Raw genomic sequence first — 15,563 nt, forward strand, 5'->3', positions numbered from 1 at the left:
ACTTATTAGCCTGTCCAACATTTGAAATTTTATGTTTCATTATTATTTTAAGCAAATTTGTATACTTGGTCATGGTACATTTCTGGTGGCAGATTTAAAAGTTCAGATCAAAGCAAGCATGATGATACCAAATGCGGGACCTGTAGACCCACGATTGGTGGAGTAATCATGTTTGTCCATTAACTGACTAAATCATAACTTTATGAGCTTACCAATAGGACAAGTTGCTATTATTGCATCCACAGAGTACGACAACATAAAATAACCATGTTTCTATGGTGGAGAAGTTGCAAGAATATTGCATTGCAGTCTGTTTAAATCATGGTCCTTTGACAAAGGGCTATATAAATAAACTTGACTTGATGTGGTTGTTATGGTGGGAACCCCAGGGGGGTCCCGGTCATATGTGTGTGTGCGTGCGTGCGCGTGTGTGTGTGTGTGTGTGTGTGTGTCCAAGCCACATGTTTGCTGTCGTCTTATTTCGCATAATGACAGTGTTTGGGTGTCACTGAGGCAAGTCTGTTGCAAAGCACAGCTTGTCCTGTGGTGCATTCCTTGAATCCATTGCTGGTTAGCCGACTGTCTATATCAATGCTGAATATGCGGAGTGTTCCACATCGGTTCTGCTGTCCAGTGTCCAAATTCCCATGAAACAACTTGTTTAGTATTGAGCTTCTTTGGCGCCTGGTTCCCAGAGTCGAGATCAAGATAGGCTTGCTTATCGTTGCAGGGGATCAGTAGATAAAAACAGGGTGAACTGGTGGACGATACTATATTGTCCCAGTGTCTGCTCTCACCTGGATGTGAGAGTCTGGTGCGTCTATTAGGAGGAATGTTGTGTATTGAGCGTGGCGGGAGGTCTTTTGTGTTGGACATGTGAGTGTGTGTCATTCAGTCTGCTCTCGGAACGGGGGGTTCCGAGAGCACAGAATGTCATATATACTGAACAAAAATATAAACGCAACACTTTTGTTTTTGCTCCTATTTTTCATGAGTTGAAATAAAAGATCTAAGACTTTTTCTATGCACACAAAAGGCTTATTTCTCTCAAATTTTGTTCACAAATTTGTTTAAATCCGTGTTAGTGAGCACTTCTTTGCCAAGATAATCCATCCACCTGACAGGTGTGGCATATCAAGATGCTGATTAAACAGCATGATTATTGCACAGGTGTGCCTTGGGCTGGTCACAATAAAAGGCCACTCTAAAATGTGCAGTGTTATCTTGAAAAAAGACATTTATTAGGCACTGAATTATGGATCTCACATGACTAGGGCTACAGATATGCATTTTTTGAAAACCAGTCAGTATCTGGTGTGACCACCATTTGCCTCATGCAGTGCGACACCTCCTTCACATAGAGTTGATCAGGTTGTTGATTGTGGCCTGTGGAATGTTGGTCCACTCCTCTTCAATGGCTGTGCCAAGTTGCTGGATATTGGCTGTCGTACACGCCGATCCAGAGCGTCCCAAACATGCCAAATGGGTGACATGTCTGCTGAGTATGCAGGCTATGCAAGAACTGGGATGTTTTCAGCTTCCAGGAATTGTGTACAGATCCTTGCAACATGGGGCCGTGCATTATCATGCTACAACATGAGGTGATGGCGGTGGATGAATGGAATGACAATGGGCCTCAGGATCTCTGTTCACAACGTTGACATCAGCAAACCGCTCGCCCACACGACGCCATACACCATACGTCTGCCATCTGCCCGGTACAGTGAAAACCGGGATTCATCTGTGAAGAGAACACTTCTCCAAAGTGCCAGACGCCATCGAAGGTGAGCATTTGCCCACTCAAGTCGGTTACGACGACGAACTGCAGTCAGGTCTAGACCCTGGTGAGGACAACGAGCATGCAGATGAGCTTCCCTGAGAGGGTTTGTGACAGTTTGTGCAGAAATTCTTTGGTTTGGCAAACCAACTGTTGCGTCAGCTGTCCGGGTGGCCGGTCTCAGACGATCTGGCAGGTGAAGAAGCCGGATGTGGAGGTCCTTGGCTGGCGTGGTTACACATGGTCTGCGGTTGTGAGGCCGGTTGGATGTACTGCCAAATTCTCGGAAACGACATTGGAGACGATGGTAGTGAAATGAACATAGTGTACCATAGCTCATAGTGTACCAAGCACAGACACCATACAAGGCTAGTGGACACTGTAAGATCCCACTGGTTAAAGCTGTGGTGTTTTATTTTTTGTGGTCAAGTAGGTTTTCTTGGAAGTTGTTCCTTGTATGCATTGAGGGTCTAAGGCTGGTGGTGTCAGGTAGGTTAGGCTATGTAGAACAGGTAGGCTGTTATGTCTTGATAAAATCTGCTTTTCTGTGTCTTGTGCTTTTCCTGGTGTTTGTTTTATATCATTCTGTTCTGTGGTTGAATGTCGATCAGAAAGATCTAGTTAAGGTCATTCTCTATAAAGACCTTTGAGACATGCTTGTGATAAAGCGCTATACAAGTATGTTAAGTTGAACTTGGCGTCAGGTCACGGCACTGCTGTTGAATGTTGTGATCTATTGCAGAAAGTTTTCATTCAGGCTCAGACATCAGGCTCAGTGAATAACTTAAAACATTCAAGTGCGATGCTAAAAAACAAAATAATCTGGAAGCAAAACCCATGACAGATTTATTTTAAAAAATGCATAGTCATAAAAATAATGATGGCGGTGTTAGTGGTTAGTGGTGATGGTGAAGATGATGATAAAAAAAACAAGGGCAACTTGATCTATGTTGTGGTAGTTGTTTCCTATTTTCTTTCATTCTTTCTTTAATTATTCTTCCATCCAAAATTTTGGACTTGCATAACTCCAACATGCTTCAAGATATTAACTCCATTCAGACATTCAATTGTGCAGCTACTTGCATAGATGTGTGGAATCAATTATGCCAACAATATTCCAGATGGTGCTGTAATTGGTCAAACATTAACATTACAAAAGCTCAGAAGTCAGTGCAACCATTGGTCCTAGAGACATGAAACTTTGCACACTGTGTGTGTGTATTTTTACGTGTATATACATGTATGTCAGTTTGTATGCATGGAGGTATGTAAAAAGGTGATCATGTGTGTAAATTTGGGATTACATGTATGTTTGTATTTACGTATACAACAATTCATGTGCTTTCAGCTAGCCCACACAATTTATCTTCTAGTTTTTTATCCTTTTCTATTTCCATTCCTATTCCATTCATTTCAGTTCCTTTTCAAGGGGCTTGTGTTTTTTCTTGAATTTTAATGTGATATAATGTTTTCTGACTTTTGCATGTTTGGTTTGTTTCTGTGACATGGAAAACCATTCTAGGCAGGGGTTGTACTTTAATGTGCTATCCCTTATAATTGAACCCAGATAATTGTTTTTCCAGTCATCCATCTATACCTCTATCTGTTCATCTGTTACTCAAGATTTTGGAAGTCCCATTATGTATGGGTGGTTGAATTAATGTACTGTATGGATGTGGGTTTTTGTATGGATTGTTACATCTAACAGTTAAATAGTCCTTATGCACATCCCATTTTTTTTGTGCTGAGCCAAACTGTGTACACCACAGGCATCGACTCTCGTTGCTCCCAACAGTTATATTAATTGACAATGTTGCGATCCCCATCACGATGTTCGTCAGGTAAAGGATCATCTATGTGGCTTAATGGATGGAGAGACCATCCAGCAACCAAAAGGTTGCAGGTTCAATCCCTGCAACAGCCAGTGTGTCTTGTCAAAGTGCTCTTGATCAAGACACTGAAACCTGAAGTTACCCTACGGAGGCCTACGAAGGACAAACGGAATGCTAAACGCTAATAGCTAAGCTAAACGTACCTGCTCATAAGTCTCGCCGGTTACCGGAACTTTCTCCCGCTGAAGGTTACATGTCCCACAATGACAAGTGAAGAGGTAGGTAGCAAGTTTACTAGTTTAACAAGTTTACTCCCTCGCTTCATCAATTCCGCCATTATGAGATTCTGGTGAAAAGCTAGTTTTTACTACTGAATGGGCCGGGAGGAGCTTAGTTCAGGAGCGGAATTTGACAACAAGCTTTAGAAAAGATGTGAAAACACAGCTGGCTGCTGTGTGGACATTGGTTTATAGCATTATGTCTATAAACCAATGGAATGGAATCTCTATGAAATTAGTTTCAGGATTGGTTATGCAGTCTGATTTTGCTTATTGCAGGTTTAAATAAATTATTATTTTATTGAACTGTAAGCTTACCTCAATCTCTTCATTGATCTCAGGTATGCATCTATGAGAGTAGAGATTGTAGATAACCTTCTTCAGGGTGTTGACATATCTTCTATTGTCCGACTTCCTGGCATACTGGAAATGTGTGTTCAGAAGCTCCAGGATTTGTGGAAAGGCTGCTTTGATGTAACAGACTTTACTCTATAACACAAAAAGTTGAAGATCAGCTTTAGAAGTACCTCTGCACCTTAGCATATAAGTATTATACAGTCTTTTTTTAACAAGATACAAATAGGTCAGTATGTTAAAATGCAGATCAGTTTCTTTGAGTGGATGTTGGCATTTGTATTCATTTCTGTGTTTGCTTGTGCCTGTACGGATTAAAGGAGTGAAGCCACAGAGAAACAAAGAAGGAAGAAGAGCTTTTGTGTGTGTGGTTTTATCAGAATTCACCTCTGGCCACCATCAACTGGCATGCATTACATAGGTGGAGGTTGCAAAACTGATCTCATATCAGCCCGTTTGGAGTGACTTTGGGGAATGTTTGAACTGTATTTACCCAAAACACATTCTTGGTGAGTATTACGCACATGAAAGGTGTGTAGAAAAGTCTGTTTTTTCCTTGTACACTACCAAACTGAAACGGTGAATTACTGAGACCATCAATGTGCTCTTATGATCGCATCCTTTACATTAGTGGTTCTCAACACAGGGTCCAGGGACCACCAGGACACTAGCAGCAAAACAGCCCCAAAGCATCAATCACTACTATACTACTATTACTGTGGGGATCAGCTGCTTTTCTTTGTATGCAGTTGTCTTTTGCCATGTTGTGCATGGCCAAAAAGTTAAATTCAGGCCTCTTCAATTTATGGGTTGTGCAACCCTTCCAAAGAGCTTGTTGACATGGAGGTGTTGTCCAACAGTTGATTTTGAAACTTGATATTCCCAAGATTCCACTATACTGTGCAATTCTGACACTGCGGGTTCTCCTTTGCCTCCCTCACCATCTTCCTCACTGTGAGTGGGACAATATGCACATGTTTCCTCTTACTGGCAAATTTGCAACTGTTCCAGACTTCTGAAACTTTTTGATCATTGTCCCGACTGTGCTTAGTGGTATTTACAACTGTTTATGTCTTTTTAAATATCCATTACCTGATTTTTGTGAGTCAACAACCATCTGTCTCTTCTGAGTTGAAAGCTTCTTTGGTTTTCCCCATGGTAATGGATGACAAAGGGATTTTACATGTGTGCAACCTCATATTTATACCCCAGTGAAACAGGAAATGGTGAAATGAAGCAATACAGTTTCTGAGGACTGAGATTAGTTTAAAAAAAAAATTCATCACAGATGCCAATTTGTTTGGTTTTATTTGAAATATTCTTTAGGGTTTTGACTTTCATGAAGAGCTATCTGCATCCTGGATACTTTATCTTGAAGTTATATGTCTCTCATTTACTGTGGCTTGAACAATTCTCTTAACCATGTCTGTCAAAATATTCAACAGGTCAAATTAAACTCAATCTTTCAGACTCATCTGCCACCCTTCACATCACACTATGAAAAAACACTGTCTTTACTATCTGTTGGCTCTGGCTGTCTTTCCTGGCTGCTCTCACACTTCTCCTTACCACTCATACTGATTTTATGTTTTCAACACAGTATTAGCAGCAACTCACACCTCTTTCACTTCTGACCAGTTTTACACTTTGACACCCTGCTCTTCACCTGCAGCCTGTTAAACAGTAACGTTTTATTTTCCGGGTCCGCAATTTCCTAATAATTTCCTAGAAAGGAACTGTGAATTTCTTAGTAAGTTTCCTGGAAAGAAACATTACATTATGTACTAATTATAGGGAAAATAGAGAAAGAGTTCAGTGGTATTTGGTAGTTGTTAAGTACCTGGTAATTTATTTTGGTGTTTCAAAGACAGAACCATGAAATGATGCAGTAGTTATGGAATTCAACAAATAACTATCTTATAAAATTATATGAATTATGACTTGGTTTACCCAATTGGCCTGTACCTATTATATTTCCAGTAAATAGTTTATAGTTTTGCAGTTCTTTCCAGGAGACTGGTTAGATTTTCCATATAACTACTACATCATTTCATGGTTCTTTCCAGGAAACAGTTCCTTTCTAGTTAATTGTTAGGAAATTGTGGACCCAGAAAATAAAGCGTTACCTGTTAAATGACTGCTACAACTTTTCGGGAGTTTGGCCCATTGGTCACCTTACCCAATATCTGACAAGAGGACTGGCATCAAAATAATCTCTGTGTCACTTTGGTACATAGCTCTGTCCAGTGAGCATGCTAACATTTTAGCATAAATTACATATAGTTTAGTATACATGTATATCTAAAGTATGAATATAGAACTTTTAGTCATCAAAAGTTTTTATATATTTTTACTTTAAGATAAAGAGAGATTCAATTTTTTTGGACATTTTCACCTTTTATTGGATTGTACAAGGTAGAGAGCGACAGGAAAGACTGGGAGAGAGAGGGTGATGACTTGGTGACAAGGTCCCAAGCCAGATTCAAGCCCAGGACATCACATTTACACGGTACAAGCCTTAGACCACTGTCAATCACCTGTCAATCACTGTCATGTCGTTTAAGTTGAACTAAAGGAATATGTTATGAATGATTTTAATCGGTCAGTCCTGGGTCTAGGTCTGAGGTCTCAGGAAAAGACAAGACAAGGTTATATGGATGTTCTTCACATTTTCAAAATAGGAAGAAAGGTAGGATATGTGATAGGTTTGGTTAAAGGAGTGATTGATGATATCAAAGACAGCAAAAATCAGGCAGCTGTGTGGTGGCGATCTGACTACCATAGTGGCTAGATGGACACTGGAGTGTTGGCTTGGACTAACACTTGGACTGACCGATAGCTTCATTGTTAGATGCCTACAAGCTACAGCTAAAAACTTTCCAAACGCAAACTGGCTTTTCAGATGATTCATTTAAAGACGTTGAGCTTTGCTAGACTCAATATAATATTGGATCAAACAAAATGGCACTATTTTTCTCCAGTCAGTTAATTACTGCAGCCTGGTCTTGTCAGGTTCATCCTCCCATTCAGCTCTATTCATGTTGGCTGCTGAACATGCAGAAACTAAATGCAAAAACGAATTCCCTTCACATGAGATATGGAGTGAATATAGTGCAAATACTATTTACACTTACAGATTAAATTCAGTTCAATTCAATGAAGCATTCTGACACGGTTATTGGTTAAATTACCTTTACCCGTTAAAGTTTGTAGGGCAGAGTTATCAAGTTACTGTTACATGTGAGTTTCACTTTAGTTTTCACAATGGGAGCAACAGATAACAGAATTGCAGATTTTGGGGTTATATCATGTCCAAGAAGCTACACAATTCAAGGTACTACCAAAGTTCAACATCACTTTAAGGCTGCCATCTATTTTATAATGTGGAAAAAAAAAAGCTTTGTATGACCTTGCACACTACTTTGTCATTTGCTTGTCATCACCTCTTGCTTGACATTTTATTCCTACACGATTGTATGGTCTGTCTTTTATTCAATTCCTTTGAATTGAATGATTGACTGGTAATGTTGTTACATGATGTTTAATGTGATGTGTGTCTTATGTAGAATTCAAGAATCATTCCCCAGGCCATCCACAAAGCAACCAGGTACCCTTTAGTCGGAATTTGTTTCCTTAAAGACATAACATGAGATTTGATTGCAGGATGGAAAATGGACGGAGCCTCTGAACTGAGTGCAACCTCAATGGCAACAATGGCTGCTTTAATTTATGTTTGCTGGATGATTTTCTTGTTGTGATCTGCATAGAGCAACTCATGTGAAAGATGCACTACAGAGTAGGGATGTACCCGAATACGTTATTCGGGAAAGCACAAATAATGCGATGGAAACAGATATTTCTTCTATGCGAAGTTGCTCGTACGGAGCCCCTAAGTCGCCCCCACCGAGTCTGGTGCGGGAGCTAGCAAGACAAAAGCCTGGTGTGGCAGCTGGATTTCTTTCAAACCTCCACAACCTATACATCAAAATGAAGCTTAGAACTTGTAGTTTTTAGCTGTATGCGTTAATTTCCTCCATTTAAAAAACTCAGTCAAAATATTGAAAAAAACAGTTTTACCTTGTATTTCTGTCAATATTCATCCGTTTAAGATGTAACATGCTGTATGTATCAGCCATAGGTTTCATGGAATTTTGACTTTGTGTCCACTAACACCCTACCAAGTATTTCATGGTTATTTAAACAGACAGCAACAAGTTCAAGTGACAGCAACAAGTGATTTGTGAAGCTAGCAATGGACTCTGCAACACCCCCAGCAATTGTAACTAATTGTAACTAACACTAACCCTGTCCCCCAGTTAAAGAGGGGGTTGGTGGTGGGGTTCAGACAGTTCATAAAACTTAGTTTAGTTAAAAATAAAAAATAAAAAACAGCCAGAGAGAGAGATAAAAAGTACAGGATGAGGATGTGGAAATATATTTCATAATTAATTATATGCCAATATTAAATCAATTTGATGCTTTGAAGGCACAAAAATTGCATTGCCAATGAATATTAGGTTAGAAAATACAACATTTGCCCGATTTAACGTGACTTCCGGTATAAACCACGACCACTTCCGGTCTTCTATCCGAATACAGATGCAGAGACAGATAATTTCGTTGGTTGAACAGATACAGATACAGATAATGATGTCTCTGTACACCTCTACTACAAAGACAGCAAGACATCTACATCTACTCACCAAACTCTGGCGCTCTGTGAACGAATAGATTATTGAACAGCCATTGTCCAACTGGTTGTCAATCTGTGAAGTAAACATGAGGAAGTTGAGAGGATCAGTTCAAAGCCACAGTCAAAGGCCAGTTTGCTTAAGAGGCTAAAGAGTGGGTTGCACCAACAAGGTTTAAACTCACTCACAACTCTGTTGCAGCGAACTTTAAACCTATTTTAATGATAATGATAATGCATTTTATTTATAGAGCACCTTTCATACAAGGACAGTAGCTCAAAGTGCTTTACAGGATGGCAAAAGAAAACAGATAAAAGTGACATAGTATCCAGTCAATGTATTGAGAGAAAAAAGAAAAAAGAGAACAAGATGTACAGAGAAATCACATCGAAGGAACAATCAAATTGGCAAAGCAAAAGTAGACAGTATTACTATTTGTAAGCTAAGGTAAACAAGTATGTTTTCAATTTTTGTTTAAAAATATGGAGTGAGTCTGCCACTTAAATACCTAAAGGTAAGCTATTCCACAGTTTCGGGGCATAGTGGGAGAAAACAGCCTCTCCAATTTTCTTGCTGACCTTGGGAATGTTTAAGAGACAGGCATCTGAGGACCTGAGGGCTCGTGTAGGGAGATAGAATGATAAACTGTGTGAAATATAAGAAGGTGCTAAACCATTTAGTATTTTAAAATCTATTCTAAAAGATATGGGTAGCCAGTGCAGATCACGTAATACAGGAGTTATGTGATCGCTTTTTTTGGTCTTAGTTAAGACCCTGGCAGCAGCGTTTTGTATAGTTTGTAGTCTAGTAATTAGATTAAGATTAAGCAATATTAAGATTTAGCAATATTAAATTAAACCTTTTAAATCTAGTTTTTACTTGAAACCTAAATTAACTATGATCATGATGCTCTAAAACCTTAAACTCCAATATAAACTTTGATAATATTAACTTTAACAGTTGAAGTGGTTTAACTTTCATAATGGCAGCATTTTTGAGGTGGATAGAGGAAAATGAGAGAGGTCCTTGCAAAAAAGTAAGGGACAGACTCAGCCCAAGCACAAGGCTCAGCAGTTGAGTATAAAAGTAGTTGGACTCCTCTCCTTCACTTGCACTAAACTGTCAAAGGCTTCTCACAGCTGAAGTCCTACATCGTCGCTTTTACGTCTGTTTTCTTGACCTCGGTCTTAGAACAAATGAAACCGTGTTGGTGCAACCCAGCATTAATGTTTTCATTTATCATTTCAAAAAAGCCTCTTAAAAAGCCAAATCTATGTCATTAAATGTCTTATAACATTTTTTTTAAAGCAATACAGAGCAAGACAGAAGACTGACAGAAGCCCAGTGACTTGGATCAGTGATTGAAACTTATCCAACAAAACTAAAACAATAGCTATAATTGAACTCCTTTATCTTTGGACCTTAACGCAAATTTGAGAATGGTCAAATGACGTGTCATGAAAAAGATTTTTAAAGTCGATCATGTCTACCAGCTCTCAGGCCTGATTACAATGGCAAAATGTGTGTTTTGTCCATGCTTTTGACTAGCTGTGGCTCTGTTTTCTATCGAGCTATTGTCTGATGCACACTGGTAAGCCGACTCCATGCGATGCTTTGGGCTACAGTGGCATCATGATTCTCTGACCTTCCTATGTGGGGTCCCCAAAGGGCATGTTGTATGGGTGAGCTCTCACCAGGCGATTGAGGCTCAGGAGGTGATCCTTTGTTAACGAGTGTCGACATGGACCAGGGACACCACCCCACGCCAGGCGCAAGCAAAGGAGGAGCAGGAAGCACAGATGCCGGGCCTGGAGTTGCATAAGACAAAAGGACAAAGGGTTATCATGCATACCATACATATTCAAGCCCATCCCCTAAATGAGCATTTCAAATGGGCAACATGTAAGGAGAGAGGGAGGGAAACAGTGTGGTAAGGGGAAAGTGAGGGGGTGGGTCGAGCATCCAGAGCTGGAATGAGATTTAACCAATGTTCAGACCACTAGTGTTTCCACTGGAATGACTATGAAACCATGGATGACTTCTACGCCAGCTATGTATATTACCACAGACCGAATGTTAACTTCCTCACAAGATACAAGTTGATTTTCTGAGTCAAAAAAAAAAAAAAAAAAGAATTGAAAGAGACAGGGATATAATTCCCTCTGTTTTGCTTTTTATAAGCTTTTCCAATGTATTAAAGCCAACTGAATTTAAAAAACAAAAAAATAGATGATCCAACCACTGTGGGATGAAACTCAATCCACGGAAACAGAATTTTTATGGAGCCCTAATTTAACCGCTGCTTACCACAGAGGCTTGCTTGTACGATCAACAATGGCAATTGAGAGAAAAGGCAGAGGCATAGACAGTTTAAACATTTAGCATTTACCATTTAATACTGCATTCCTTGTCAACCATGTGGGTGGTCGCTGATGTTCGTGATATTCCTTCAAAGATAACGTACGTGCAACATAAGTGAAGTGTAAGGGTGAGGTTCAGCTGAAGGTTGCTGCAGCTCCACTATCTCATAGCCAGGTTACATCACTGATGCAAATGACTCTTTCAGGGATTACAGTTACATTCCAGATTACTTCATGACTGATAGAAGTTGAAATAATTAAAAAGTGGCCCTTGATCTGGTCCCTTTCCTACTGTACAAATAGACATTAGAGGAGCAATGCCTTGAATTCACATCTGATGGCTTCTCTGACTTTATTACAACCATAACAATTGTGCCTTTGCCATGCATATTGAGGATTTCTCTCAGGAGGGTTGTGTGAAATATTTCTTGAAAGATAGCTTAAATAAACAATATATGCATTAAGTAAATAAATACCAAACTCTTCATGGTGCACAGTACTCACCTTTTCAATGGGCCAACACCAAAAGAGAGGTCCTAAGCAATAAGGAACCACAGTTCATCTAAACAGTAAATAGTAATTGGTGTTGGATTAGATTCAGATTTTAGTAACTAGTCCTTGCTAGCTGACTAATTATGTCCCCATACATGTCCTCAACACTGGATGATGGAGAAATTACTTTCACTGGCATGATTAGTGAGCTTATGAACTTATGAAGAGATCTTTCGGGTGGATGTACTCATTGCATGTGGATGTACTCATTGCATAACTTTCCTGTTCTCACAGACGTACAGCTGGTATTCTTCACTGGTTTGTAAGCTCCTGCCTGGTCTAATTTAGAATTAACTTCTCCGTGCCTGTTACAGTTGTGGCCTCACTTGGATACTTCCAGCTATCCAAGTGACCACAGTAACCATGCAACAGTACAGGCTTCACTTGCACAGCAATTAAAACAACCAACATATAAATAGCACAACTTAAAGAGGACTACCTGGGTATTTGCCCTTTGCTGTCTGTAATGTAGCACTGCTGCTAAGATAGAAGGTGTTAAGATGTTAAAGGTAGAGCTGCAACAATTAATCGATTAGTTGCCAACTATTAAATTAATCGCCAACTATTTTGATAATCGATTAATCGGTTTGAGTAATTTTTTAAGAATAATAAGTCAAAATTCTCTGATTCCAGCTTCTTAAATGTGAATATTTTCTGGTTTCTTTCCTCCTCTATGACAGTAAACTGAATATCTTTGGGTTGTGGACAAAACAAGACATTTGAGGACGTCATCTTGGGCTTTGGGAAACACTGATCCACATTTTTCACCATTTTCTGACATTTTATAGACCAAACAACTAATCGATTAATCGAGAAAACAATCGACAGATTAATTGACAATGAAAATAATCGTTAGTTGCAGCCCTAGTTAATGGTGCATTAAGTACGATTTTTTACTGTGCCATATCTCACAATGACGGAGTTGATAGGGTTGAAATGAGGAGTTTGATAGGGTTATTGATCAATGACTGTAGAAAACTCTCAGCCATTAAAGGATTATACATATTCAACAATAATTGGATGATTACTTGGCCAGATGGTGAGATTTCTGCCTTTAAAACTCACAGGCCTTACTCATCCGTACTCATCCATTTCAAGCCCGCCCCAAGTCACACCACATTTCAGCTACAAAGGCTAAAAAGCCTTTGTAGCTCCCCCACACTACGCCTTGCTATATTTGCCAAAATAGCAAATGACAAAGCAATATTATTATTCCAGTATTTTCCATGGTGATATACTGTATTACCTCTTCACTTCCTCTCTATTGTGACAATGTGACTTTATTATTTATGTCAATTGCAGGCCACCCTAAGCTGTAGCAGAGACCTGTGTTGTCACACATCCGCAGCATCCTTTCTCCTAAATTGGGTGCTTTTTCATGGGAATCATCCTACTTATTTTAACTTGAATTTGAGTCAAGGATTTGTTTAGCTGACTCACAATAGAGATTAAATAAGCCAATTGTTGCCCAGATATTTCCTCACCGCAGAATGAGGCAAGAGACAGAGCAGGAAAAGTCTAATTAAACAACTTTCACACAGACAGCAGCAACTGATCGTATTTTTTGTTCATGAATCATCCTGCCGTCTAAGCCTCCTAAGCAAAGCAGATTACTGTGTGTAATTTGTGCTCCTTGCATCTTGTTCTCTGGCCAGCCGCCTAGTAAAAACGTTACAATGTAGTCACCAGATCTGTTGCGAACATTACTGAGAGAACTTCCCAAATGGCAGCACTTATCCCCGCCATCCCCGACACACCATAAAACCAAAAGAGTGGTAAAACTGAATCTAATTTCGGGGGCAATAACGCACAACATTATGCCCCCGCCACACAGAACCAAAAGCCAAACAGGATATTGGAAGCCTTATATTGCTCTTCAATTAACAGCCACTGGTTGCAAGAAGTATGAAAAGTTAATCTTTGTGAAAAACACAATGTTCCCAGCCCATATGGACTTACATGACACTACCAATAAGTTACATGGTTGTACATTATAAAAAAAAAAACGAAGATTCAGCAAACTCAGATATCACACAAACTGAATATCCTGCCTTTTTTCCCCATGCTTTAGAAATGAAGCAAGCAATATGGAAACTGCCCTTTCTAAAACATAGTTCAAGTTTTTCCATAATTATCTATAACCAAAACAGATTCCCACAGACAGAAGTCATTTTGCTATACAACAAACATTTCTTAGACCAACATCAGTTTCTCCCAAATCACAAAGTAGACATGTTCTTTCAAGAAATCCTGTCTCCTGTGAGTTTGCAGCTTCTGTGTGACTCAGTTCCTCTGAACATCATCTTAATCCAATTCTCACACCCACCTTCCCGTCATACATAGAGACAGTGTGATTCATAGGCTTTCACAGAACTCAAGCATGCTGCGCAAAGGCAAGGCACAAGGGAGCTGTGAGTCAAAGTGAACAGAAATGTGTGAAAAAAGAGGCAACTGATTTAGGCAGTGGTTCTCAACGTGGGGTCCGGGGACCACCAGGGGTCCTTGAGGGGGTTCCAGGGGGTGCCCAGCAAATTGATCTAATGTTAAACTTCACCATTATTTAAGTTAACACAATCAGAGAATGTAGAAGAATGACTATTTAGATTTTTTAGATTCACTGTTATCTCTCTGCCTACAGTACAGATAGTCATGGAATTCTGGACAAAGTCATATCGAACAATATAAGTATTCTCAGATTTGGGTTCAGGAGACAAAATCTCACCAAATGGGGGTCCGTGGCCCTAATGTATGCTAAATTAGGGGTCCTTGATATGAAGACATTTGAGAATCACTGGATTAAGGAAGTCAAAGAACGTACTTCTCTACTGTGAACAGTATTTTCAGTCTGTGACAGAGGATGCTTTAGAAATTCCTGACTCCCCGGGTCTGGCTTTAGAGAGAGGGGGGAGATGGCAACCAGCGATTCACATTCCTTCTCACAAAAAATCTGTTGGGACTTTTCAGAAACAACATCTGTAATCCATGTTCATCCCTTCACATGCAATAATGACTCTCTTCTGTTTGTATGCCTGTTGGTCGAGACGTGTGCCTCACATGCTCAGTTATCACGCCATAGACTGTTACAGAAGGAATTAGCTAGAATTCACACTATCACAAGAGAGTCAGTGCCATGAGGTGAGTGAGAGCCGATGAACTGATGAACTGGTGAAAGTATGATTCAAACTTAGCACTTTTGTATTTTTTACAAGAGCCAGGTAATTCAGGATAAGTGAAGGCACATTTACAGCAATTCTTAACAAACCAGCCGCATGGTGAGGGATGTGTGCGATGAAGATTCTTACCTTGGCTGTAAGTTCTAGTTTGTGTGTGTTCATCTGGCTGACCTGGGCAAGTAGAAAAGAGTAAAGTCCACTATTAGAGTCATTGGAGCAGAGGTGTTGTCTTTGGCAAAGATAAGCCTGTATCACACTCCAGATGCTTGGCAGCGCCGGAGACCGGAGAGAACAGGAGGAGAGCGCAGTGTGTCCGACCGAGACGGATGAAGTGGCTTGATGCTCAGCCGTGCTGCTTAGCCATCTCCATCGAGAGGGAGTGAGAGAGAGAGAGAGAGAGGGAGAGTGGGAGGGTGTGTGTGACTGTATTACCAGCTCTCCTCACTTGTCCTTCCTCTCGACCACCTCCTCCTCCTTCTGAGTCCCACCCCAACTTGCCAAAAAAGACTTTGAAGCGACTAAAAAGCTCGCTGCAGGAAGCCTGGA

The 15,563-nt window shown here is 40.0% G+C and overlaps 1 protein-coding gene across 1 annotated transcript in view; it reads right to left on the reverse strand.

Annotated features, from left to right (window-relative positions):
* Positions 1-15,221, reverse strand: part of LOC139649494 (uncharacterized) — a gene marked incomplete at its 3' end in the record, with an annotated part of 37,496 nt that extends 22,275 nt beyond the window's left edge. Inside the window, exons 1-4 of the mRNA XM_071525909.1 lie at positions 15,147-15,221; positions 10,627-10,740; positions 8,945-9,007; positions 4,206-4,376 (exon numbers count right to left, since the gene is read on the reverse strand). Of these exons, the coding sequence (XP_071382010.1) occupies positions 4,206-4,376; positions 8,945-9,007; positions 10,627-10,740; positions 15,147-15,179 (381 nt within the window). The remainder of the gene's footprint in view (positions 1-4,205; positions 4,377-8,944; positions 9,008-10,626; positions 10,741-15,146) is intronic.
* Between the last annotated feature and the right edge of the window lie 342 nt (positions 15,222-15,563).

Source organism: Centroberyx affinis, unplaced genomic scaffold (assembly GCF_046629955.1).
Source record: "Centroberyx affinis isolate AG114_WGS23_722 - 3 ecotype Tasmania unplaced genomic scaffold, CSIRO-AGI_Caff_v1 ptg001357l_1, whole genome shotgun sequence".
Taxonomy (NCBI): Eukaryota; Metazoa; Chordata; class Actinopteri; order Beryciformes; family Berycidae; genus Centroberyx; species Centroberyx affinis.